Genomic DNA, 24,098 nt, shown 5'->3' with positions numbered 1-24,098 from the left:
TTTCATTATAAGCCGCAATATTCAGGCTCCAACAAGATGTCTGCTGGAGTAAATAGTTATTCCTGAACTCCGCCAGTGCACTGCGGCTGCGCACACGTTGTGGCTAACGCATTGGTCAGAGGACAGTCACACAGCTGGGAGCTGCCAGCCGAGGTAATGGAGCGCAGCATGGGGCAGCGGGAGCGGATCTTGCCCAATATAGCGCCTGTGCGGTGCCCGAGGTGTGAGGTCACTTCCTGAGCCCTCACTTGCTGGTAAGACCCGTGTGCAGTGCTGCCTGTGTCTGGGAGGGGTAGTCACTGTGTGCGTGTTATTGTGCCCACACCTGGTGCAATGTGCAGGACCAGCTAATAGCGCCCCTGTCCTGGGGTCTGACATCCCTTATAGCAGTACCCCGCACACGCCCCTGTGTGACCCCTCTGTGGGGCTGTTGTGTTACCTGTGACCTTCATTATTTGGTAGAATTAGGCTAGGTTCACATTGCGTTAGTGCAGTCCGTTCATCGCATGCGTTAAACGGACTGCGCAACGCAAGTGCCTTTTAACCCCTTAGTGACGGAGCCACATTTTTAAAATCTGACCAGTATCGCTTTATGTGGTAATAATTCTGGAACACTTCAACATATCCCAGTGATTTTGAGAATGTGTTTTTTCGTGACACATTATACTTTACGATAATGGTAAATTTAGGTCGATATATTTTGTGTTTATTTATAAAAAATATTTGAAATTTGAGAAAAATGTTAAAAAATTAGCAATTTTCTAACTTTGAATGATTATCCCTTTAATCCAGATAGTCATTCCACAGAAAAACACTTAATAAATAACATTTCCCACATGTCGGCTTTACATCAGCATCATTTGTAAAATGTTCTTTTATTTTGTTAGCATTTTAGGAGGCTTAAAAATGTAGCAGCAATTTTTCATTTTTTCAAGGAAATTTACAACATTTTATTTTTTAGGGACCTATCCATGTTTAAAGTGCCTTTAGGGGTCCCATATATTGGAAAACCCCCCAAAGTTATACCATTTTAAAAACAGCACCCCCTGACATATTGAAAACTGCAGTCAGGTCGTTTATAAACCCTTCAGGTGATTTTCAGGAATTATTGCAAAGTGACATGACAGAAATGAAAATGTGTATTTTTACCACCTAAATGCCTCTAACTTCTGAACAGATTACTACAGCCGTCAGACTCTAGGGCCACTATTTGGCCATGAATTGCCATCGCAAACATCAGGACCACACAATCATGATCTGAGGGCAGCAATTGGGACAAAGAGGAAGCCCCCACACTCTGTTAACCATTTATATGAAGTAGTCACTATTAGCAGCAGCATCTAAGGGGTTAAACAGATTTGGATGGTGCAAACACTGATCGTGGCTGATGAAGCAAGTTGTCACCTATAGTGTACAGCCGAAAGCTGCTGGATTGTCACCTGTATGGGGAGGCTGGCTATTCTCTTATATCTCAGGTCAGTTAGGCTGGTTTCACACTTGCGTTTTTGTCCGCTGCGTTTTTGCGCTAAAAAACGCATGCGTGTTTTTTCTATACTTAACATTAAAAACGCATGCGTTTTCGGCAACGCATGCGTTTTTTGACGCGTGCGTTTAGTTGCAGAAATGGAACCTGTACTAATTTCTAGCGGCGTTTTTTTGCCACAAAAAAAACGCATGCGTTTATTCGCGGCAAAAAAATGTATTGCTGTCTATGTAAACGCATGCGTTTTTAAGCACATGCGTTTGCTTGTGTTAAAAACGCATGTGTTTTTATAGAAAAAACAAGAAAACCCTAACCCTAACCCTGACAAGCCACCCCCACCATCAAGGTGATAAAGGGATTCAAACCCTAACCCTACCCCTAACCCTAAATGACAGTCAATACTCTACGAGTTTATATTTTTAGTACTCTATAGCAGTGATTTTCAACCAGTGTTCCACATGGTCGGGTGTGCCACGGGGAAAGTTCCCCAAACTATGGTGCCCCCTTTGTTTTGTTCCCCGGCAATGCGCAACGACGGAATAACACATGCGCGAGCTTTGAACGCTCGCGCGACTTAATGACGTCACCGAGGCCGGCGCGTCATCCTGAGAGCGGAGAGACTCTCGCATTTGCCCGCCGCCAAGGAAATGCCCGCCAATAATGCTGTGTATAATCATTAAGTCAGCAACAGCTCATTAACCCCTTCCCGACCTTTGACGCCACGTAGGCGTCATGAAAGTCGGTGCCAATCTGACCCATGACGCCTATGTGGCGTCATGGAATGATCGCGTCCCTGCAGATCGGGTGAAAGGGTTAACTCCAATTTCTCCCGATCTGCAGGGACAGGGGGAGTGGTACTTCACCCAAGGGGGGGTGGCTTCACCCCCTCGTGGCTACGATCGCTCTGATTGGCTGTTGAAAGTGAAACTACCAATCAGAGCGATTTGTAATATTTCACCTAAAAAACTGGTGAAATATTACAATCCAGCCATGGCCGATGCTGCAATATCATCGGCCATGGCTGGAAACACTTATGTACCCCCCCACCACCACCACCGATCTCCTCTCCGGTCCTCCGTCCGGTGCTCCGCTCCGTCGTCCTGTCCGCTCCCCCGTCCTCCTGCCCGCTCCCCCCGTGCTCTGATGCCACCCCCCCGTCCTCCGATCCACCCCCCATGCTTAGATCCCCCCCCCCCCCTCATACTTACCGGGCCTCCCGGTGTCCGTCCGTCTTCTCCATGGGCGCCTGCTGGCAGATTCGTTCCAGGTATATTTTGATCACTGAGATATAACCTATCACAGTGATCAAAATAAAAAAAATAGTAAATGACCCCCCCCCTTATCACCCCCATAGGTAGGGACAATAATAAAAAAAAAAAAGAAAATATTTTTTTTTCTTTTTCCACTAGGGTTAGGGTTAGAACTAGGGTTAGGGGTAGGGCATGTGCACAAAAAAAAACTAAAAACAAGGAGAGACTGAGAACTGCTGAGGAAGAGCTTCATGTGTGTCTTTCCACCATTCCTGCCAGGATATCCCTTTTGTGTTTATCGAAACAGGCCCAGGTTTCACACTGAGTGAGTATAAATACATTTAGAATCTATATTATTAACTATATGTAGAATATGTACTGTTTTAGTGTCATTTTGTGCCATTTTGGTTGGTGGTGTGCCCCTGGATTTTTTAAGTATAAAAAGTGTGCCGCGGCTCAAAAAAGGTTGAAAATCACTGCTCTATAGCAATACCGTATATCTTGGGGTGTCCACATTGAACAAAGCTTTTTATTAGAAGAATGTCCTGGTCACCAGGTCAACATAATAGCCAATTCCTATAGATCCCTAGGATCCCTAGGGTTAGGGGTAGGGTTAGGGTTAGCGGTAGGGTTAGGATCCCTTTATCATCTTGATGGTGGGGGGTGGCTTGTCAGGGTTAGGGTTAGGATTAGGGTTTGGATCCCTTTATCACCTTGATGGTGGGTGGGTGGCTTGTCAGGGTTAGGGGTAGGGTTAGGGTTAGGGTTAGGGTTTGGATCCCTTTATCACCTTGATGGTGGGGGGTGGCTTATCAGTGACCTGGTGACCAGGACATTCTTCTAATAAAAACCCCTAACCCTAGGGATCCTAACCCTATCCCTAACCCTATCTATTTCTGTTTATAGTGGGTTTTCTAGTTGATTTTGATGATTTGCAGCTGTCACACACTTCTCAGCATGCGTTTAAAAAACGCAAACGCAGGAAAAAAACGCATGTAAACGCGGCAAAACGCAGCGTATTTTTTCTGCATGCAAAAACGCATGTGTCTAAAAAACGCGGCGTTTTGCCGCGTTTACATGCGTTTTTTCACCACATGCGTTTTTTAAAAAAACGCTGCAGATCAAAACGCAAGTGTGAAACTAGCCTTAAAAGACGTATTGGCGGTCATTAAGGGGTTAAAGATCGCGTTATGCGATCGCGCTAGCGCAGATGCTCCATCTGTGCTAGCGGTGACGGACCCGAAAACGCTGCAGACCGCGTCAGAGGGTCCGTCACAGAATGGCGGCACATTGCGAACGCATGCCGATTATGACATGCATTAGCGATGCGCTACATAATGGCAGTTAATGGGTGCGCTAACACATCCGTTACATAGCGTTAGTGCCGCTATGTAACGGATGCCGTCAGCGCATTGCCATTAGTGCAATGTGAACCCAGCCTTAGGCTACGTCCCCACGGTCAGTAATCGGCATCACGTCCGCTCCATCCAAAGCGCTGCCGGCTATTGACCACAGGTGATTCCTCAGTGTTCATTGAACCGTGCGCAATACATTGTACCGTGATATTTATCTTGCGGAGACTGAGCATCTCCTCAAGATGAATAGGCATGCTGCAGTCTGGAAAGATGTCCCACATGCATAGTGAAGATGGGATTTCTTGAAATCCCGTCCACTACTGTAACATCTGTATACAGCTTCCAACCCGCAGCATTTCCTCACCGTGGGAACATACCCTTAAGGGTATGTGCACACGTTGTGGATTTGGTCCTGCGGATCTGCAGCAGTTTTCCATGCGGTGTACAGTACCATGTAAACCTATGGAAAACCAAATCCGCAGTGCACATGCTGCAGAAAATTCAGCACAGAAACGCTGCAGTTTATTTTCCGCAGTATGTCAGTTCTTTGTGCGGATTCCGCAGCGTTTTACACCTATTCCTTAATAGGAATCTGCAAGTATAAGGCTATGTGCACACGTTGCGGATTAGGCTTAGGAATTTCTGGTGCGGATTCTGTCTCTCCTGGCAGAAAACGCACCTGTGGTTTTTTTGTGCGTTTTTGCTGCGGTTTTCTTGCGGATTTGCTGTGTTTTTTACCCCTGCGGTTTTCTATAATTGAATGGCTACAAAAAAAAGAAGTGACATGCTACTTCTTTTAAACCACAGCGTTTCCGCAAAGTGTTCACAGCATTTCTTTTTTCTCATTGACTTACATTGTACTGTAAATCAATTGCGGATCTGCAGCGTTTCTGCACTGCAAAAACCGCTGCGGATTCGCAGAGAATCCACAATGTGTGCACATACCCTACAAGCGCAGGTGAAATCCGCACAAAAACTGCACTAAATCCACAGTGGAGTTTTACCAATCCGTGCTGCAAAATCCGCAGTGGAATCCGAAACGTGTGCACATGGCCTAAATGTTGGCATTTGTTCACATGTCGGGCTCACTCGCCGTTATCTTGCTGTATTTCCGTCTGCTTGTTGCTTCGATTTGTGCGTCTCGTTCCTGCATACTGGCTTCTATAACTGTGGGTTCTGCTGTGGATGGTGGCACTGGTTTTCTCGTGACTTTGCCTGACTAACCTTGTTATGTACAGGGCATTACCATTTCTGTGATCAGACAACTCTGCTTCATTCTCTCTTTGCTTTGTTTGCAAAGTTTTGTGATGTGTACTGAGAGAGACGGAGTGCTGGAGAAGGTCCCTTATCCCTGACTAATCCTAAACTGATGACAGATCTCTTGCCCGGTGCAGGCGTTTGCAGAGGTGACCTGAGATAGCATGGGCACCTTCATCTGTAATGCTGTGTATCAGGGCCAGCATTAAATATGACTTTGGGGATATACGGTATGTCTTTTGTGACCTGCACTGATGAGCATAACACAGCACTATTATCCCCGTTAGAATGGTGTGGCAGTGGTCATGTGCAACAACTGCTCCATTCATTCCCTGTGGGACTGCCGAGCGCTGCACTCTGCTGTATCCAGCAGCCCCACAGGGAATGAATGGAGCGGCCATCTTACTTACACTCCGTTCTAAGGGACCTTTCACGTTACATTTTCACACCCGTTCAGTGGCCCCGTACGGTCTTGCGTCCAAATCCCCCACAAAATGGGATTTGGACATATGCGCCGACGGGACCATAGACTATAATGTTGCTGCTGGTTTGAATGTGCGCTCTGTTGTGCATCATTTTCGGGTGTATATACCTACTGAGGCGGACACCAAGATGCGGTTTCTTCATCTTCTACAGGTATAAAAGTGCCCCGTTCTGCTGATCGTTGCAGGTCCCAGCCGTCAGACACCCACCGATCAACAAGCTATCGCCTATCCGAAGGAACAATTTGTAATAGTAGGTGATCTGTAGGACCTGAGCATAGGAGCTAGCCTTGCTTCTCATGCTCATCCATGTGTTTTTGACACCCATGACTCTGCCCTCAGCTTACCATTTTCCTTCCTTGGACCACTTTTGGTAGATACTATCCAGTGCATACCAGGAACACCCCAAAACGCCTTAGACCCCAGTCCAGAGCCTCTCACCTAGCCAAATTAGGGTACGTGTCCACGGTCAGGAAACGCGTGGGGCCGCAGCGTCAAACATGCAGCGTCCAGATGTTCCAGCATAGTGGAGGGGATTTTTTGAAATCCCGTGTCCACTATGCGTGGAAACACGCACGCGGCGGCCCTGCGACTCCGGACATGCTGCGCGTCTTTTCAGATCGCAGCATGTCCGTGTTCCTTGCGGCGACGCTGCGCTGCCACAAGGAATAACACAGGGCCCTATGCGAGGGGTGCGATGATCCCGGATGTGTACAATGAACACATCCGGCATCATCGCGTCCCAGAAGGGGGCGGGGCTTTGCCGCTCCGACGATACCACCGGCCATCCTGATCGTGGACACGTACCCTTAGTTCTCATGCTTCGCACTGACGAGGGCCAACAGCCTGAAACACCGTGTCTGCAAGTTGAGATACTGATTTTGCTTTTATCCTAAGTCATATTGCACGACTCGTTAAAGGGTTGATTGTGACTTGTAGAATCGCTACTTCCAACAGGTGGCGCTATAGAGTTTAAGTCCTCTTTTTCTCTGAAGAGGCAATTTGCATACCATTTTTGAGACACTTTGACCTAGTCATTACAATTTAGTCCTAGAAAAAGTCACTCAGATCCTCACGCTTGTCCATGTTTTCTGCTTCCAACACACAAATGTCAAGAACTGACTGTTCCCTCTCAATATATCCATCGTAACATAACAATCAATGTCATTCACTTCATCTGTCAGTAGTTTTAATGTTCTGGCTGAAAAGTGTATATGTTGTTGTTTATGGCTGTGTTAGGTTACGTTCACATGAGCCACTGAATGGATCGGACCCATTACATCCACAAAATGCAGAAATGAGTGGCTCCGTGCGGACCTGAGAGTCTGAGGAAAATCAGCTGAATACACTAGCCCGTAGGTTAGCATTGGTCTCCTGTGCTGCCTCCACACAGACCATAAATGCATCGTCTGAACGTAGCCTAATGTGGTTCCTTATTATTCAGGAGTTTGTATTGAACATGTGGCGATAATTTGTAAGAGTTAATATGTTCATTCTTTCAGAACTTTGTAATTTTTGCATACAAGGAATAAAACAAGTAAAAAAAATTTTTTTTAAATCTGATTATTGAATATGAAAAGTTTTAATTTTGCAATGTAAATATCTTACAATTCTTTTCTCCCCTTCCTCCCAGTATTCTTCTATATATTTTCTATATAGAAAACATGCATTATTGATCATAATGACTTCTGAGGCAGCTATCACGCCATCTAAAGGCCGACTGCAGAACCCCGGATACAAAGATTTCTATTGGCTTCGGTCTTTTGTGGCAGGAGGTAAACCGCTGTCTCTTATCGTAAAAATAAATACCTTTATTTTTAGAAATGTGAATTATAGGGACAGACAACTTGGAAGTGGGGGCGCCGCTGTTTTAGGGTATGTGTCCACGTTCAGGTTTGCTTCAGGCTTTGGTCAGGATTTTATGCAGGTAAAATCCTGACCAAAACTGCACCTGAGGTCACTGGCAGGTCACCTGCGGTGTTCCTGCGTGTTTTGCTCATTGTAGCAACATGCTGCGTTTTGAAAAAACGCACCGCACATGCGTTTTCGCGGCAAAAACGCATGCGTTTTTTAACGCATAGTGGAGTTGGGATTTCATGAAATCCCCTCCACTATGCTGTAACATCTGGATGCTGTGTTTTTGACGCTGCGGAAAAACGCAGCGTCAAAAACGCAGCGTTTCCTGAACGTGGAAACATACCCTTACTATTTTAGAGTGCCAACCCCAGCTGTCAGGAAGGGTCATCCTAGGGGATAATAGGATGAGATTAATCCCTTTGACCTTTTCCTGGATCTGTTAGCTTATAAGTCTATGTATAAAACATCTATCTTGAGGAATGGACCATATGTGATCTGGATCACTCCTTCTAAGCATGCTATCAAGGAATGTCATGAAACCCCTATGTACAGTGGTGCTTATCTGACAACATATTAGGAAGAGAATAGTCCCCTACTAATTATTGTACTCTTCAATTCATCATTCAATTCATCATGCACTTAGGCTACGTTCACATTAGCGTTAAGCTAATGTGCGTCGGGTTTGCGTCGGCGACGCAGCGGCGACGCATGCGTCATGCGCCCCCTATACTTAACATGGGGGACGCATGCGTTTTTTTTTGTTGCGTTGTGCCACACATGCGTCTTTTTTGCCGCAAGCGTCGGACCAAGAAAACGCAACAAGTTGCATTTTTCTTGCGTCCGATTTTCGGCAAAAACCGACGCATGCGTCGCAAAACGCAGCGTTTTTGCGTGCGTTTTGCCGCGTTTTTGCGTGCGTTGTGCGTTGCGTCGCCGACGCAGCGGCGCACAACGCTAGTGTGAACTTAGCCTTATTGGTGTTTTTCAGTGTTATCACTACATTTGCACATGCACTTTAGACTATAAGATGTTTTGCACATGCACTTTTGTGGGATATGCATTGTTTATGGACAATTTTAATCTACCCTAATACAGGTTCTAACATACCCTGTTATCATTGTTGTGACCCCAGCAGATAATTACTGCTGGTGGCGCTAATGTGTCGTCCATATTGTTGCCCTTTGCAGCATTTTAGTAAACGTTTGGTCTATAAATGTTGTATAAAATAATGGTAATGTACCCTGTGATCATTTTTACATAGGCGTTGCAAGCTGCTGTGCAAAAACGACCATTGCACCTCTGGACAGGATCAAGATTTTATTGCAGGCACAAAATGTCCATTACAGGCACTTGGGTAAGAAAAACTTCATAATGGATTCAGTGGTTTTCACTTTTTTTTTTTTTTTAATTGGTGATTTTAAAGGAAAAATAATAATTTACAGAATGTATGGCTGGTTTATCACAGAGAAATGCTATACTTAAGGTTCTGCATCTCCCAATTTTCCTTTTTCCGTAGGAGTTCTGTCCACTGTATTCGCTGTCAAAAAGAACGAAGGTTTCTTGGGGTTGTACAAAGGAAATGGGGCCATGATGGTTCGGATCTTTCCTTATGGTGCCATACAGTTTATGGCATTTGACAAATATAAAAAGGTATTAACTCGTTTTTGTGGTGACGTTTTACAAGGCAACTGTGTCCGTTTAGCACAGTGAAGGCCAGAAAGGTGATACAAACTGTGTAAGAATCTCACCTTCGCCTACTATAATGCAGGTTACATTGGGTATGTATGGAGTTCTGACTTAATCTGTTGCATGTTTTTTTTTTTTTTACATCCTGATGCTGTTTGCCCCTCTGTATAATAATGGTGCCCATACACAATAGATTAACATCATGAGTGTCCTACCATGTAATGTATATGGTGACATACCGATTCTTCCCTGGGGATAGATGGCCAGTTGGGGAAGGATTGGTGTCTTGAATTTCAACATGACCGATCTTTTCTCCTGAAGGTAGATTAGCCACCGTCGGAGGGGTTCGACAGTGGCTTGCTCCATGTTGCCAAATTGAGCGTGGTATGTGTAATGGTGGGCGGGTTAGGGTTTGTTTTGGAGTAATGGCTGTCAGCCAAACAACCAAGCACCTAAGATGTATGACCACTAGAAGATCAAGCCTGCAGATGACTATATTCCCGCTGATCTCCCTGGTATGGGGATAGTGACCAGAAACTTAATAAATCAGGAGCGATGGGTTAGCCATAGCTTTACTACAAACATGCTATTTATGTTCCTTGTCAAAAGTCATTTTTACCCTTTTACAATTTTAACTAAAGAAAAAAATGTACTAGTAAAAACAAAGAGTTACGGTATATATGTGCTTGTTCAATCAAAACTTCAATACTTGATATTCTCGTACTGGTTAAAAAAAATGACTCTTCACCCTCCCTGATGCCTGTGAGTTCTGTTCTGGCCTTCACCCGGTTTTCGACCTCCACACACCATAAATTTCCACTCAGCCAGTTGCTGGCCACAATGGTCCCCCTCAGTCAATTACTGGGTGAATGGGCATTTTTTTGAGTCAAGACCAGAAGCAGAGACCAACAGGGGAGGCCGACGAGGTGAGTGCCTGGATGAGTCCTGCAGGAGATCGGGGAGTGCATGTATAGATTCTTTTCTTTTCTTTTCTTTTTTTTTTTTTTTTTTTTTTTTTTACTTTTTCTGAGGATTTTTTGCAATATTTTTTTGATTCTATGGAACAGACGTTTAAACTTTTTAGGTTATGTGAAAATGTATTTCTTCTCAGTGAAGGCATTTTATTCATAGAAAAAGAAAACAGAAGCTGACTAAAGGTTGCATGTTTGACTTGTTTTCCAATGTAAGCCTAAGATATGCGCTGAACTTTGTCACTATAAAACCTGCCACTTAATCTTCAGGTGAGCGTTACGACGCCCATTTCATCCTCCTAATCGGTCCCTGCAATCTAGAGTGAATAACACAGCTGTTATTGAGTGGTGGGTTTTTGGCAAGATTGTAGCCCATCATGACATATTACTTGCTGACTGCAGGACCCCAACAGCTGATGTAACCATGGTACAATGACTTTATCTCCTCGTATTATCATGTGTGGCTGTACCCTGGATTGAATGATCTGAGACTAGACCACATCCTACTTCACAAATTTTCCTTAAACCATAATGTTATTGTGTTTTTGAATGCAAAAGTAACTCCCCAATGTTTAATTCTAGATACTGCGTGTAAAACTTGGGAAATCAGAACACGTGCACAGATTAATGGCTGGATCTATGGCAGGTACAGTATCACTGTTGTATAGGACGCCTACAATAAAAAACATAGTATATGGCATTTCAACTGTCTTGCATCCTTAAAGCACCACTGCAGCGTTTCTTCTGATTTCACCGCTGGAGTGGTGCTTCTAATCTAAGGTCTCTGCACTCAGCTCTTCCTGGCACCACCAGTCTGGTCCCTTCCACCATCTTGTAACCGCAGCTCCTGACTGGCCGGAAATCAGAGGTAACGGTCACAGGCTCTCAGTGTAAGTCTATGAGACCCTTGTTCTGGCTCTCAGACTTCTATTGAGAAGTGCAAACACTGGAGCGATCTGGCAGGTGACAACCTGAAACGCGGAGCAGTGCCGATAACAGGTGAAGATGGCTGCTGGTAAGTATGAGACTAAGTGCAGGAACCTTATATTGGTGACACGACTCCTGCGCTGGTGGTGCTGTAGTCATTTCTTCTAATAGTCATATAAGGTGACATAAATAACCCTCATATTGTACTTGGCACATAGGAGTCAGAAATGTGTCTTCCACAGGAGACATTGCCACTTGCACAATGGCTATATACAGTGTATAAGGGTATGTGCACACGTCAGGATTTCTTGCAGAAATTTTCCTGACAAAATCCGGACATTTCTGCCAGAAATCCGCATGCGTTTTTTTTGCGAAATGTATGCGTTTTTTTCCCTGACACTCCAATTTCATGGGAAATCTGCAAAAATAATGAACATGTTGCTGCTTTTTCCGGAATGCGTTTTTTTTGCGGGAAAAAAAACGCAACATTTGCACAAAAAATGCGGAATGCATTCTAAATGATAGGATGCATAATGTATGCGTTTTTATTGGGGAAATCCGCAAAAAAAACCCGCAAAAAATCCCGAAGAAATCCTGACGTGTGCACATACCGTCAAAGTCTGCGAAAAAAGATGATTTTTATTACTTTGGACAGACATAGATTTAAAATGTTATGCCAGTGTCTCTTGAAATTCTGCATTTATGGGATGGTCAGTACTTTGCATAAGTTTATTCTGTAAAATGTTAAATTACGTCCCATGTTCAAACTTGCATGTCGCTGGTCACATCATTCTTGTGATTATTTACTACGTACGATTATTTATTATAGTGTTGCCAATCATGGCATGAAGAGGATGGCCAGTTTAACGCTTTTGGCAAGCTGACCTTGTCATTGTTATTGCTGCCTATAGACGTGTTTACTCTGGGATGGCACTATAGATCTGTTAATAAATGCTGTAAAATTCCACTCACCGTGTTTTGTTGTGGCATAAAAACAAATGTGTGTGTGCTGTGTCTTGTCTGCCATTCTGAACCTGAGGTGGAGCACATCAGACACCCCACGTCATCTCCAATAAGGATTTCAGACGTGTTCAGCTGAGCTGAATGTGTGCAGTTATGATGGTAATTTAGGGTAAAAACTGTAGGCCTGACATTTTTGGTTGTTAGTTTAGAGCATATCTGTCATCACACTATGCTGCCCTGTGTAAGGGCCAGAGACTGGCCTATTGTGCCGGTTTATCTAATAGCAGAGAGCATTTGTCCACAGCATAGTCTGACCACAGGAGGTGTAGGCAGGAATATACACCTGACAATGAAGTGACCAATATAACTTAAAGGGGTTTTCCCATGAACAAAGTAAATTTTAATCAAGAGATCTTGGAATAATGATATTTTCCACAGCTGGATTTGTTAAAAAAAACCATGTCCCTATGCTGAGATAATCTAATAAATGTGTCCCTGCTGTGTACTGTGTAATGGCTGTGTCTGACCGTACAGAAACATGGTCTGATCATACCACAACTCCTGGAGAGGGGGGAAGCAAAAGAGAATATACAGACAGGACAGCATGGGATCACAGCTGATTTTTTCTGTGAGGTTAAACATTTAAAAAAAAAACCAAGCAGGTAAATGTTTAACCTCACAGATAGAATCAGCTGTGATCCCATGCTGTCCTGTCTGTATATTCTCTTTTGCTTCCCCCCTCCCCAGGAGATGTGGTATGATCAGACCATGTTCCTGCACGGTCAGACACAACCATTACACAGTACACAGCAGGGGCACATTTATAAGATTATGTCAGCACAGGGATATTATTTTTTTTTGTAAAAACATCCAATTGTGGAAATCATTTATTATTCCAAGATGTATTGATTAAAGGGAATCTGTCACCTCGTTTTGCCGCTATAGACTGCGGCCACCGCCATTAGGGGCTTATCTGCAGCATTCTATAAGCCCCCGATGTAACCTGAAAGATAAGAAAAACAAGTTAGATTATACTCACCCAGGGGCGGTCCCGGTGCGGTCTGGGTCCGATGGGCATCGCGGATCCGATGGGCGTCGCAGGTCCGGGGCCTCCCATCTTCATTCGATAACATCCTCTTCCTTGCTTCTGTCATGGCTCCTGCGCAGGCGTAATTCTCTGCCCTGTTGACTGCAGCATAAAGTACTGCAGTGCGCCGGGAAAGGTCAGAGAGGCCCTGCGCACTGCAGTACTTTACCCGGGCAAATCAGTACGCCTGCGCAGGAGCCGCAACAGAAGCATAATCTAACTTGTTTTTCTTATCTTTCAGGTTACATCGGAGGCTTATAGTATTACAGAATGCTGTAGATAAAGCCCCTGATGGCAGTGGCCGCAGTTTATAGCGGCAGAATGAGGTGACAGATTCCCTTTAAAATTAACTTTGTTCCTGGGGAAAACCCCTTTTGATCGCTTAAATTTGTTTCTGTCAGCAGAGAATGACTGTTCAAACCAAGTACAGGCGCTGGGTGCATCATGGCTGCCAGTCATTTATATACACCTTCCCACCTGCTAGTTTTCCCTCTATCTCCACAGTCCGTCTTCTTTGACAGCTCTGGCTTCATAGAGATAGAGTAAGATGGAAAACAAGTACGGTAGGTGAGAAGGTGCATGTAAATGTTTGGCCATGACATGGTGCACCAAGTGCCTGTACTTGGTCAGCACAGTCAGACTGTGCTGACCGAGTCCCTTCAAACAGAACCTATCTGCAGTTTGAAAGTGCTAGAACCAGAAGCAGCATAAAATGGTGACCAGCCCGCCATACTACAGTTACCTGTACTTTACTCTCAAACAAGTGTCCACTGGGCGCTTCCCACCCACCCCAGGTTTTTTTTTTCCTGACTTTGCATAGAGTGAAGCCAAGGAGGATGGCTGGGCATGGAGCTGCCTGAGGAGGGCTGCCCAGCGGACAATTCTCCTGTTTGCTTTTTTCCCTACTGTTTTCTTTGAAATGTTGCACTGATGTATCCTGTCTGTGTATCAGGTTGTTCATAGTTAGGAACGAATACTGACTCTGGAACCTCAGCGTCCTTATGGCCGTATGTAATTGCTGACACTTTTTCATTACTGTCCCGTTAGGATATGTAACTACAGAGGGACCCAAGTACAGGTCTCGGCCTCCATATCCCATGGCAGAGCTCACATGTAGGAGGGTTGATTTGTAGAGAACACTGAATAGTTGCTGGGATTGTCTAGTAGTTGTCCAGTGTGTTCTGGTACATTGTGTAAGTCGCCATCATTGACGTTCCAGGTATCACCGCTGTCATTTGTACATATCCTCTCGATATGGTCCGAGCCCGTCTAGCATTTCAAGTGAAAGGAGAGTTGGGCTACAATGGCATCATACACACATTCAAAACGATTTACACAAAGGTATGTGACATGTTTTGTATTTTTTATTTTTTTACTTTTTTTTTTTTATGCGTTTTAGCTTAGCCATATCCATTTATATTGGTGAGCATTTTAGTTCCATTTATGTATGTTTGTGTTTTTTTGTTTTTTTTCCCCCCCCTTTTTTCTTTCCAAAACTCAATTTTTCTCTCTAACTGCACGTTATAAATGTAACAGTCATAGCCATGAGCAGTGATCAGCTTTCTTAGATGCTAATGTGCCCAGCTGTTCCTCAAGAGGATGACACGCAGCTATGGCTTATACCTTTTATCATGGGGTCGGTCTTAGACTTAATATCCACTCACAGCGACATCATTCTATTTTCCAGATGTTTTTATTTAGATCATCATTTATAAATACTTCTTTTTTTCGCCGTTTAAATGTTAATATCTTACTAGGATATTCTATCACTTTATGATCAATGGGGCCTGAATTCTTGGACCTACCCAAATACTGACAATGAATGTGATGCAGTTGTGGTTTAGTGATCCATGCTGTTCACTGGATATAAAGTGATCATACCATAGCACATAACTTTAGAACTTGTGGAGCCTTTTAATGTTACCACACTTTGACTGCAGTGATTGGATGACACTATTTTTTTATTTTTTTTGCTTATTGTAGGAAGGGGGCTTTCGTGGTTATTACAGAGGACTTTTTCCAACAGTTGTAGGGATGGCGCCTTATGCAGGTATGATATTCTGAAGCTTTAATTACATATAACAGTATTATTAGAAATCTAGAATTCCTCTTTAGAATTTTCTCATGAACCTGAGACCCCCAGCTATTGCTCTGCAGGGTGCTGCTCATCAGGCGCCGTTGTTGAGCTTGTAAACCTCGCTGTGCACAGTATCATGCAGGAACTCAGCACTCCAGAATTTTTTTTTTTTTTTCACGCAATTGGCGGATGTCCCAGGCCCCAAACAACCACTGCTCTGCAGGACATGAAACAAAAGGAGATCAATTAAAAAAAGGCTTTAAAAAATAGTATAAGTTGGTGCTTGCATTTTGACTGTAGAAGTATCTTTTTTATTTCACAGGATTTTCATTTTTTACTTTTGAAACACTGAAGACGAATGGACTCCGACACTTTCCAGAAGTTCTGGGAAAACCATCTTCAGACAACCCAGATGTCATGGTTTTAAAAACTCCCGCTAGCCTATTATGTGGTGGGATAGCAGGAGCGATTGCCCAGACTATTTCGTAAGTCTATAATTTCTACCTGTGGAGTAATGTAATTCAGCGCGCAGCCTGGACTATGCTTACATGGCACATCATTAAGATATGCTTCCTGTTTGATCTCTGGAGGTCAAGTACCTTCACACTAAACAACTTTCCAACTAGAACGACAACGATCCGTGACGTTGCAGCGTCCTGGATAGCGATCTCGTTGTGTTTGACACGCAGCAGCGATCTGGATCCCACTGTGATAGCGCTGGTTGGAGCTAGAAGTTCAGAACTTTATTTGGTCGTCAGATCGGCGTGTTTGACAGCAAAAGCAACGATGCCAGCAATGTTAAACATGGAGCTAACGACCTGTGAGAACGATAAGTGAGTCACCGCTACGTCACAGGATCGCTCCTGCATCGTTCTGGAGCTGCTGTGTTTGACGTCTCTACAGCGACCTAAACAGCGACGCTGCAGTGATCGGCTCGTTGTCTATATCACTGCAGCGTCGCTGAGTGTGACTGTACCTTTACTGTTGTTAATCCCACTGATAAGGTGGCCTTTAGAACTTACCATGACTTTGTGCCTCCTCCTGTCTGCTCCACTTCTTCACAGCTGGAGAATGTGACATCTTCTGAGTGTCGCCATCACTCTGTTCTAGCAATTGGTAGAAGACTTTTGGCTACATTTCCTAGTGATGTGTCATCTGAGACCAGCCCTTGTCACTCATATTTATGGGATGTATTGTTGTAAAAAAACTGTGGGTGGCTTTGCAGCCGTTTCACCGGTACCAGGAAATCTGATTTCCTTGCTCTCGCTGAATTAGACCTCACCTCTGCTTCATCCTGAGCTACATGTGAGGTCGACCAGCACTGTGCTAAATATTGTGAGGTTTTGTTGCAATGTCTTTGGGTGAAGTCATGGCATTAATATTTTTATCACCTTCATCTCCTGCAGTTATCCTTTGGATGTTACACGGCGTAGGATGCAGTTGGCCGCCATTCTCCCAGACTCTGAAAAATGCCGGTAAGTAATTACCGTATGTGACTTATTACACAACTGTTACATGATACACGTGCACCATATATTATCTGGAATCAATAAAAATACAAATGTTAGTACAGAATCGCCACGTCTGATACCCAATAATAGTCACCACTGATGGCAGTAGGATGAAATATGCCTGTAACCCAGACTGTAACTATTCCCTGTGTCTAAGAAGTACTTTATTTTTATGTATCCTTCACAGAACCATGTTGCAGACTCTTAAATACGTGTACAAGGAGCATGGAGTAAGCAGAGGATTATACCGAGGCTTATCCCTCAACTACATCCGCTGTATCCCGTCTCAAGCTGTAGCGTTCACTACGTATGAGTTTATGCGGCAGGTCCTGCATTTAAACAAGACTGTCTGATCTACTACAACACCGTGGTGTGTACAGTGTACATAGCTCCATGTAGTGAACTGAGCCAGCTTCCATCCGCTGCGTTGGTTTAGCCGTTTTCTAGGATATTGCGGATTTTACATGTAAATAAGATGACTTTTGTTTTGTAACATACAATCTTTTTAGAGTGATTTTATAAAGATGTCCTAACTCTATTTATGCTGCATCTTCCAAGAATAATAATAATAATAATGTAATATCAGTAAAGAGAAATCCAGCTGACTGATTAGTTTTGCAGAAAATATTTATATACCTGTGTAACATCACAATGAATTTGGCACCAATGCCATCACACACATTATACGAGTTTGTCTGCAATTTTCTTTGCTTAGTTTTAAATCAATATTTTATATATTTTTGTTTTTTTGAATAGTTCAAATTAGGAATATTAATATCACCATCAGTGTGGGAAAACAATTCTGCTGATTTATTACTGATTTTATTTTTTTTCTGCAAGATCGAGACAGCAATATGATTTTAATAGGTACAGTACAGGTGCACCTACATTTCATTAGGTTTTTATTTTCTGTGTTTAAAGATACACACTTTATAAAAGGTTATTTGAGATCCGAAGCCAGTCCAAGCATTATGGTCGAAGAACAGTCCATTAAACATGTCGACCTTCTGCGCAAATTTTAAGAGCCTTGTTATAATCACATTTAAATTGGTGGATGCTAAAAAGAGCTGCCAAAATCAGCTGCACCTGATATATAGCTGAACAGGATATTTGGGAGAAGTATTACCTGTTAATAATACCTGGTGGACTTGGGGCTCATCCCAACAAATGTATAATCAGTCTGTTCTTTCCATAGCCAAAACATATGGCATAGTGACAGGACAAGAATCGATGCAAATCAAAGTGGTAGCTCACGTGAACATTTTCACACATGGACTGATGGTCTGCATGTAAAAATAAAAAATCACAACATGGACTACTATTATCTGCATTTTGGATTGGTCTCCCCTATTATAAGCCAATGACTATGCCTGAAGCGGAGCACATACACGTTATCATTTTTTTAATTTTATTTTATGGATTTAATGCAATTATTATCATAGGAGACTATACTTGGCTTTTTTTTTTATCACTTCTCACATTGCTAATGTAAAACTCTGATGTTATATGATTTTAAAAGACAGATGTATGGATGAAAATTCATCAGTCTTGTTTCAGGAGCAAAAATGTTTTTTGTTTTTTTTTTTGGCGTGCGCTCATCTGTACCCCGCCTTAGAATAACAATCGGGTGCTATTTCTGCAAAGTTCTTGGCTTATGCTTCATTCAGATGTTAATTATTTTTTTTTTTTTGTACAAGTGAAAAATGTATCTGTTTTTCACAAGTGTTCTAGATCCAATATTCATATTTATTTTTTTGTTTTTGTCTGTTTAATTTTTTTTTTTTTGCCATCAGTGTTGGATAAGTTTTTTTTTTTTTTTTTGTGTGTGTGCAAAAAAAACAAACCCTCTGAACATTTCCAAGCTTCTCTTGTGACCCACTGATTTCAAAGGGTCGTTTTCATCTGCCCATTGGATCAAAATCAGACATGTGTTGTTGTTTTTTTTTCTATTATTTGTGGTCATACTGTGCACAAACTAAATCGCCATAAACTGAAATTGGGTATGTGTTCTGCCTGTGAAAAAAATATGAATAAAGCATATGTGAAATGCTGACTTCAGAATGAGGCCTTGTAGGGAATCTGGCAGCAGAATTTCATTCCCCAAACTGTTGATATGCGCATGTAACTTTTTCAAAAACAAGTCCAACAATATTACGTGGCCATTCTGTTCCGCATTTATTGGGAAATCGTTGTTTGAATTGATATGTAAATAAGGCTGAAGAGCTATGGTAGGTCTGAAGCCTCTGTCACTCCAGTTCTATTACCCTCCCAGCATCGCCTCCTCCTGCCTGAAGTCACACAGCAGAGCGGCTGTCAGTCCAGAGAAAGAAGGCAGCGCTGGGTGGAGAACAAAGCTGGAGTGACAGAGGCTTCAGCTCCATTTACATATCAGTTCAAACACTGACTTCTCTGTAATGGAGGAATGGACTGGCCATGTAATGCTATTGGTGGACTTGTCTTTGAAAGAACTACAAGTACATATAAATAGATTGAGGAGTGAACTCCTGACAGATTCCCTTTAAATCCATATAGCCAGGTTTACTCACCGCTAAACCAATGTGTAAGAAAACTATCCAAAAAGGTGTATTATGTCCTATTATTTCGGCAGTCCTACATAGAAAACTTAGCATTGTTTTAAGATTTCTGTTTGCGAGGCCAGCTTAATTCTATAGGCACACAGCATGGATAAAGTCTCTGCACCCTTCCCCGACTTGTCATCCCCCAGCTTGATATTATCACAATTGCATTGTGTAATTGAGCACAACTGTTTGCAGAGAACAAATAGCAGTCTGGGGAGGTCTGTAGTATACAATGTTCAGGGCAAAGGATATGAACCTGAAAGCGGCATACCACTCAATTTGCTGATTTAGATTTCTCCCCTTTCCCGTATTTTTAGAAACGGTGCTGTACTGTTTGGCGGCATTCACATGAGTAGGATTTGACATAGATTTCACTGTGAAATTCCTTGCCAAAATCTACGTCAGATCAAAGGTCGATCGAGATTTAGTTTGTGAGTTAGACTTCTGGAACCTAATTTGTAAAGAGCACAAAGTATCCAGGGCAGGTTTTCTGCTGACATACGTGGGGCTTGTTTCAGATTTTATATTTCATTTCTTTTTGATTTTTAAAGGAAAAGAAGGCATGGGTCACAATCTTCCTTTCTCCATTAGTTTTCATTAATTAAAAACTAGTATGGACAACAAGCAAGAGTTGCGCATAGCCTCTAACTTGTGCTGGGAATATGTCTGGTTGCTGAGTGCCAAAGATTATCTGCACTGGTGATCTTAAAGGAGTTTTCTGATTTCTGAGATTTTTCTGAGAGAAAACTCCTCTCTCCCAGCTGCAGTTTGTTTTATGCTTTACTCCAACTCCCCAGGTCCAGCGTGAGTCTCTGCTGCTGCTCCTGGTTTCTGTTATTGTCTGCAGCGCTAACATCATGTTGTGCTACAGTCAATTCCTGGGTTCAGCGGCTCTGAGTGGTCGTTGCCCACAACTCTGGCATAGCTGCTGAGCTCCCATATTGGCTGCAGTAGTGTCAACTTGATGTCAGCGCTACAAACAATAATTGCCACCAGGAGCAGCGGCAGAGACTCCGCACTGGACATGGACACGGGGAGTAAAGCAGACTATGGTTTTTCTTTTTGTTAAACTAGCTGGGAAACAGGTTGTCCTATACCGGAGTCTCCCTCTTAATGATGCCATTCATATGCAGTAGTCTTTAGAGTTGCAATGTTTTCCGCCTTTCATTGGTTTTATTGACCGGGGGGTTCTGTTTTCTTGACCAATCTGATATCAGGTGATGAAAGACAGAACGGTCTCTTGGGTGGGAATGTTGCAGTCCCCCAGTGTGTATCGTGTAGAAGTCCTGCTGCCTAGACGAGGACATGTCCACGATACTCGCTGGGTGCATGTGTAACTCTTCCGCCCAGACTGCAGTTGCTTCTGATTGGCGTGAGTGTACAATCTCTTTACTTCTGTCTTTTACTGTTTGTACCGATGGAGGCTGGCCAGACTTTGGAGTTGTTGGAGAGCACTTTTCCCTTTCCTAAAAATTATTGGTTTTGTAAAGTCATTGTGACTTCTGATTCTTAATCTACATTTCACTAATTCTTCTTGAGCCTTTGATAGAATTGATTGAATCCATATTCACATTAAAGGCTCAATAGCAAATTAGAAAATTAAGGCCTTAGCGACGACGTACGTTTTACTGCAGAGTAATTTCTGCAAAAAATGAGAAGTACAGACTTTAGTCTTCCACTGTTGAATCTTCTTGGCAACTCGCGATAACCCTGGCTGGTTATTGAACATGCTGGCAAATTTCCAGTTTCTGTGAAGCTAATTTAAAGGCGACAACCAATATGGCTGCTGCACATGAACAAATAAATGTCAGGATCTCTGTAAGGCTACGGTCACACTATCAGTATTTGGTCAGTATTTCACATCAGTGTTTGTAAGCCAAAACAAGGAGTGGATGATAAATGCAGAAGTGGTGCATATGTTTCTATTATACTTTTCCTCTGCTTGTTCCACTTTTGGTTTTGGCTTACAAATACAGATAGTGTGATCATGACCTGAGGAAGAAACTTTGCCTTCTGCTCTCCATTTTATTTGGCCAGTTTCAAGTATTGTTTGGAGATTTTGGAGCCTGAAATAATATAGACCAGTGTCTCCCAAATTCCAGTCCTAACAGATCATGGTTTCTGGGTTCCTTAGTATCCCTTGTATCTGCTGCCTTTCTAAGTCCATCACCTGTGCAATACTAGGGAAATCCTGAAAACATGGTCTGTTGGGGTCGGGAGGACTGGAGTTTGGGAAACACTGATCTAGACCTATGAGAAACGCAATGAATCGGCAATAAATGCTATGATGACCTGCTGCATAAGGAAAAATAAATTCTATGACGAGAAGGATCTGTGGTCATGAAGGGTCTGTCGATCAGAATTCTGCGGAGTAGCAGTACTGTTATTTCTAGTGTGTTCTTCTCATGAGATGTGGGGTCTCAGTTCTTTAGTAGCAGTAGGACTACTAATGTTGTAAACTACTTTTTTTGATACTGCTGAAGGTGATCGAAACTTCTATTAAATAAACTTCTTTACACATAGACTGTTTTGTGATAGAATTTGCTTCTAATCTTGAGTTTGTGGTTATATCTTGACTGATTTTTGATGAAATGATACTGATATTGCACTGTCCTGTTCCCTCTAATATTAAACTCCCTTTATAGTACTTGCTGTTTCTTGTGCATTCTTTTAAATAGTAAATATACACTAAATAGGCATTAAGCATGAAAAATAATTTTGTATTTTAGTGCACCCCTTTAGCCATTTGGAATGACTTAGGTTGAATTTTCACGCCCTGCATTTTCTTGTGGAAAGTAAAGTTTTGCAATTGTCTCTTCAGATGAATACCAATGATTTTCAGTCGCAGGTGTTTTTGTCTTTGACAAAACTTTGATAAAGTCATGTGTGGATTCCATGCGTTTTTTTTTAACCTGTAAATTTTTCACATCTAATGCAAGTCTATGGGGAAAAATTGCACATAAAACTTTGCATACCCACAAGAGAAACTGACTTGATGAGAATTTCTGGAACTCACCGCAGTTTACACTGTAAAAAAAAAATAAAAACCTGATGATTTTTTTTTTTTTTTTTTAAGTCCCATACCCTTTACTGGAATTGTAAGAGGCTGTGTTTTTTGCACAGAAAAAATATGCAGCATCAAAAACTGGTCATGGGAACTTAAAGGGAACCTGTCACCCCCCCCCCCCTCAGAGAGCCACCTTGTGCAGCACAAATGCTGCATTCTGACAAGGTGGCTCTCTTAGTTATGCTCCCTGCACATGCTGAAATAAACGTTTATAAAATGTGCCCCCTCATACCCTGAAATCGCCAGGGAGGCAGGTTTTTCTTCCTAAGCCAGACGCCTCCCAGACGTCACCCTGGGCCTGTGTGCGCCGGGTGCCGCCTCCTCTTGCTTCATTATCGTCCCCGGCGCATTGTTTTTTTTTTTTGGGCATGCGCAGTTGCGCTGCCCTTCGTACATACAACGCAGGCGCCGGGGACGATAATGAAGGAAGAGGAGGCAGCGCCCGGTGCGCACAGGCCCAGGGTGACGTCTGGCTTAGGAAGGAAAAACCTGCCTCCCTGGCGATTTCAGGGTATGAGGGGGCGCATTTTATAAGCATTTATTTCAGAGTGTGCAGGGAGCATAACTAAAAGAGCCACCTTGTCAGAATGCAGCATTTGTGCTGCACAAGGTGGCTCTTTTAGTTACAAACACCTGAGGGAGGTGACAGGTTCCCTTTAACCCTAAGGGGGTTGTCCAATACTCACGGCCCCTTCTCAATCAGCCTGTTTGCACCCAGCAAAATAACAACAACACTTTTATACTCCCATAAGATGGTGTTCCAGCAGTGTCTGCACTGACTCTCCCTGAGATTGTTACATTGTCACATGATCCCTGCACCCAATCAACACTGGCTTCACTCTCCCCTATCAGACCTCAAGATGAAGTGATTGCCCAGCAGCAGCTGTGACTTCCTCTTGATGCCTGATTTGCCCAAAGGAGGAGAGAGTGAAGTTGGCGCTGTTGGCACGACTCAGTTGTCGGGTGAACCGGGACCAGGGCTCCTTCCCTGTCCCTAACGCTAGGGGGCGCCCTAGCTCACACTATTCCCCGGGTTACTTCTGAAGGTGAAGATGCTGAGGCCACGAACCTTTGCTTTATCTCCTGTATCCAGGGGTGGGATTCAGCCGGTACGACCCGGTACGGGGCAGCCGTTTACTAAAATTTCTATCTGCCAGCGTTCCGGGAGCCGGCTCTGCAGCATGAGTGAACCGACTCTTTTTTTTTTTTTCCCTTCCTTGTCTGGCGCCTGCAGCCTATCAGATTCAGCGAGCTCAGTGAAGTGTGACTGTGACTCATGTGGGAGGAGCAGACAGGAGAGAGGGAGATGTGGAGTCTGTGGAGTGTAAAGAAATGCCGGTGAGTCCAGTGATGTGATCACAAAATCAGTCCCCACTCCCTAGGAAGGCACAGCCGGGTGCGGTTGAAGTGTCGCTGTATTGTTCCCCTCAGCACCCGGGCATTCCCCTCACACAAGTACCGCAGCTGTGCAGCCTGTAGCCTCCCGTCAGGCCAGGCTTGTGCTGGAGAGGTGGCCATGCTGTTAGTATCAGCTCCCTCTAATAAC

The 24,098-nt window shown here is 43.4% G+C and overlaps 1 protein-coding gene across 2 annotated transcripts; it reads left to right on the top strand.

The window, feature by feature from the left end:
- The first annotated feature begins 87 nt into the window (after positions 1 to 87).
- On the top strand, positions 88 to 22,132 carry SLC25A16 (solute carrier family 25 member 16). Of its 2 annotated transcripts, XM_077259021.1 has the most exons (11): positions 88 to 254; positions 5,982 to 6,080; positions 7,461 to 7,602; positions 8,946 to 9,038; positions 9,201 to 9,334; positions 10,924 to 10,987; positions 14,538 to 14,659; positions 15,302 to 15,368; positions 15,718 to 15,880; positions 16,802 to 16,870; positions 17,094 to 22,132. In XM_077259021.1, the coding sequence occupies exons 3-11, from the start codon at positions 7,509 to 7,511 to the stop codon at positions 17,257 to 17,259; spliced, it is 972 nt and encodes a 323-aa protein (XP_077115136.1). In that variant the 5' UTR covers positions 88 to 254; positions 5,982 to 6,080; positions 7,461 to 7,508; the 3' UTR covers positions 17,260 to 22,132. The 2 variants fall into 2 exon arrangements, with proteins under 2 accessions (XP_077115136.1, XP_077115137.1); XM_077259022.1 differs by lacking the exon at positions 5,982 to 6,080.
- The last annotated feature ends 1,966 nt before the right edge of the window (positions 22,133 to 24,098 follow it).

Source organism: Ranitomeya variabilis, chromosome 4 (assembly GCF_051348905.1).
Source record: "Ranitomeya variabilis isolate aRanVar5 chromosome 4, aRanVar5.hap1, whole genome shotgun sequence".
In the NCBI taxonomy this organism is placed as follows: domain Eukaryota; kingdom Metazoa; phylum Chordata; class Amphibia; order Anura; family Dendrobatidae; genus Ranitomeya; species Ranitomeya variabilis.
The sequence above is the reverse complement of the archived record's forward strand: the minus strand, read 5'-3'. Positions and strand labels throughout refer to the sequence as shown.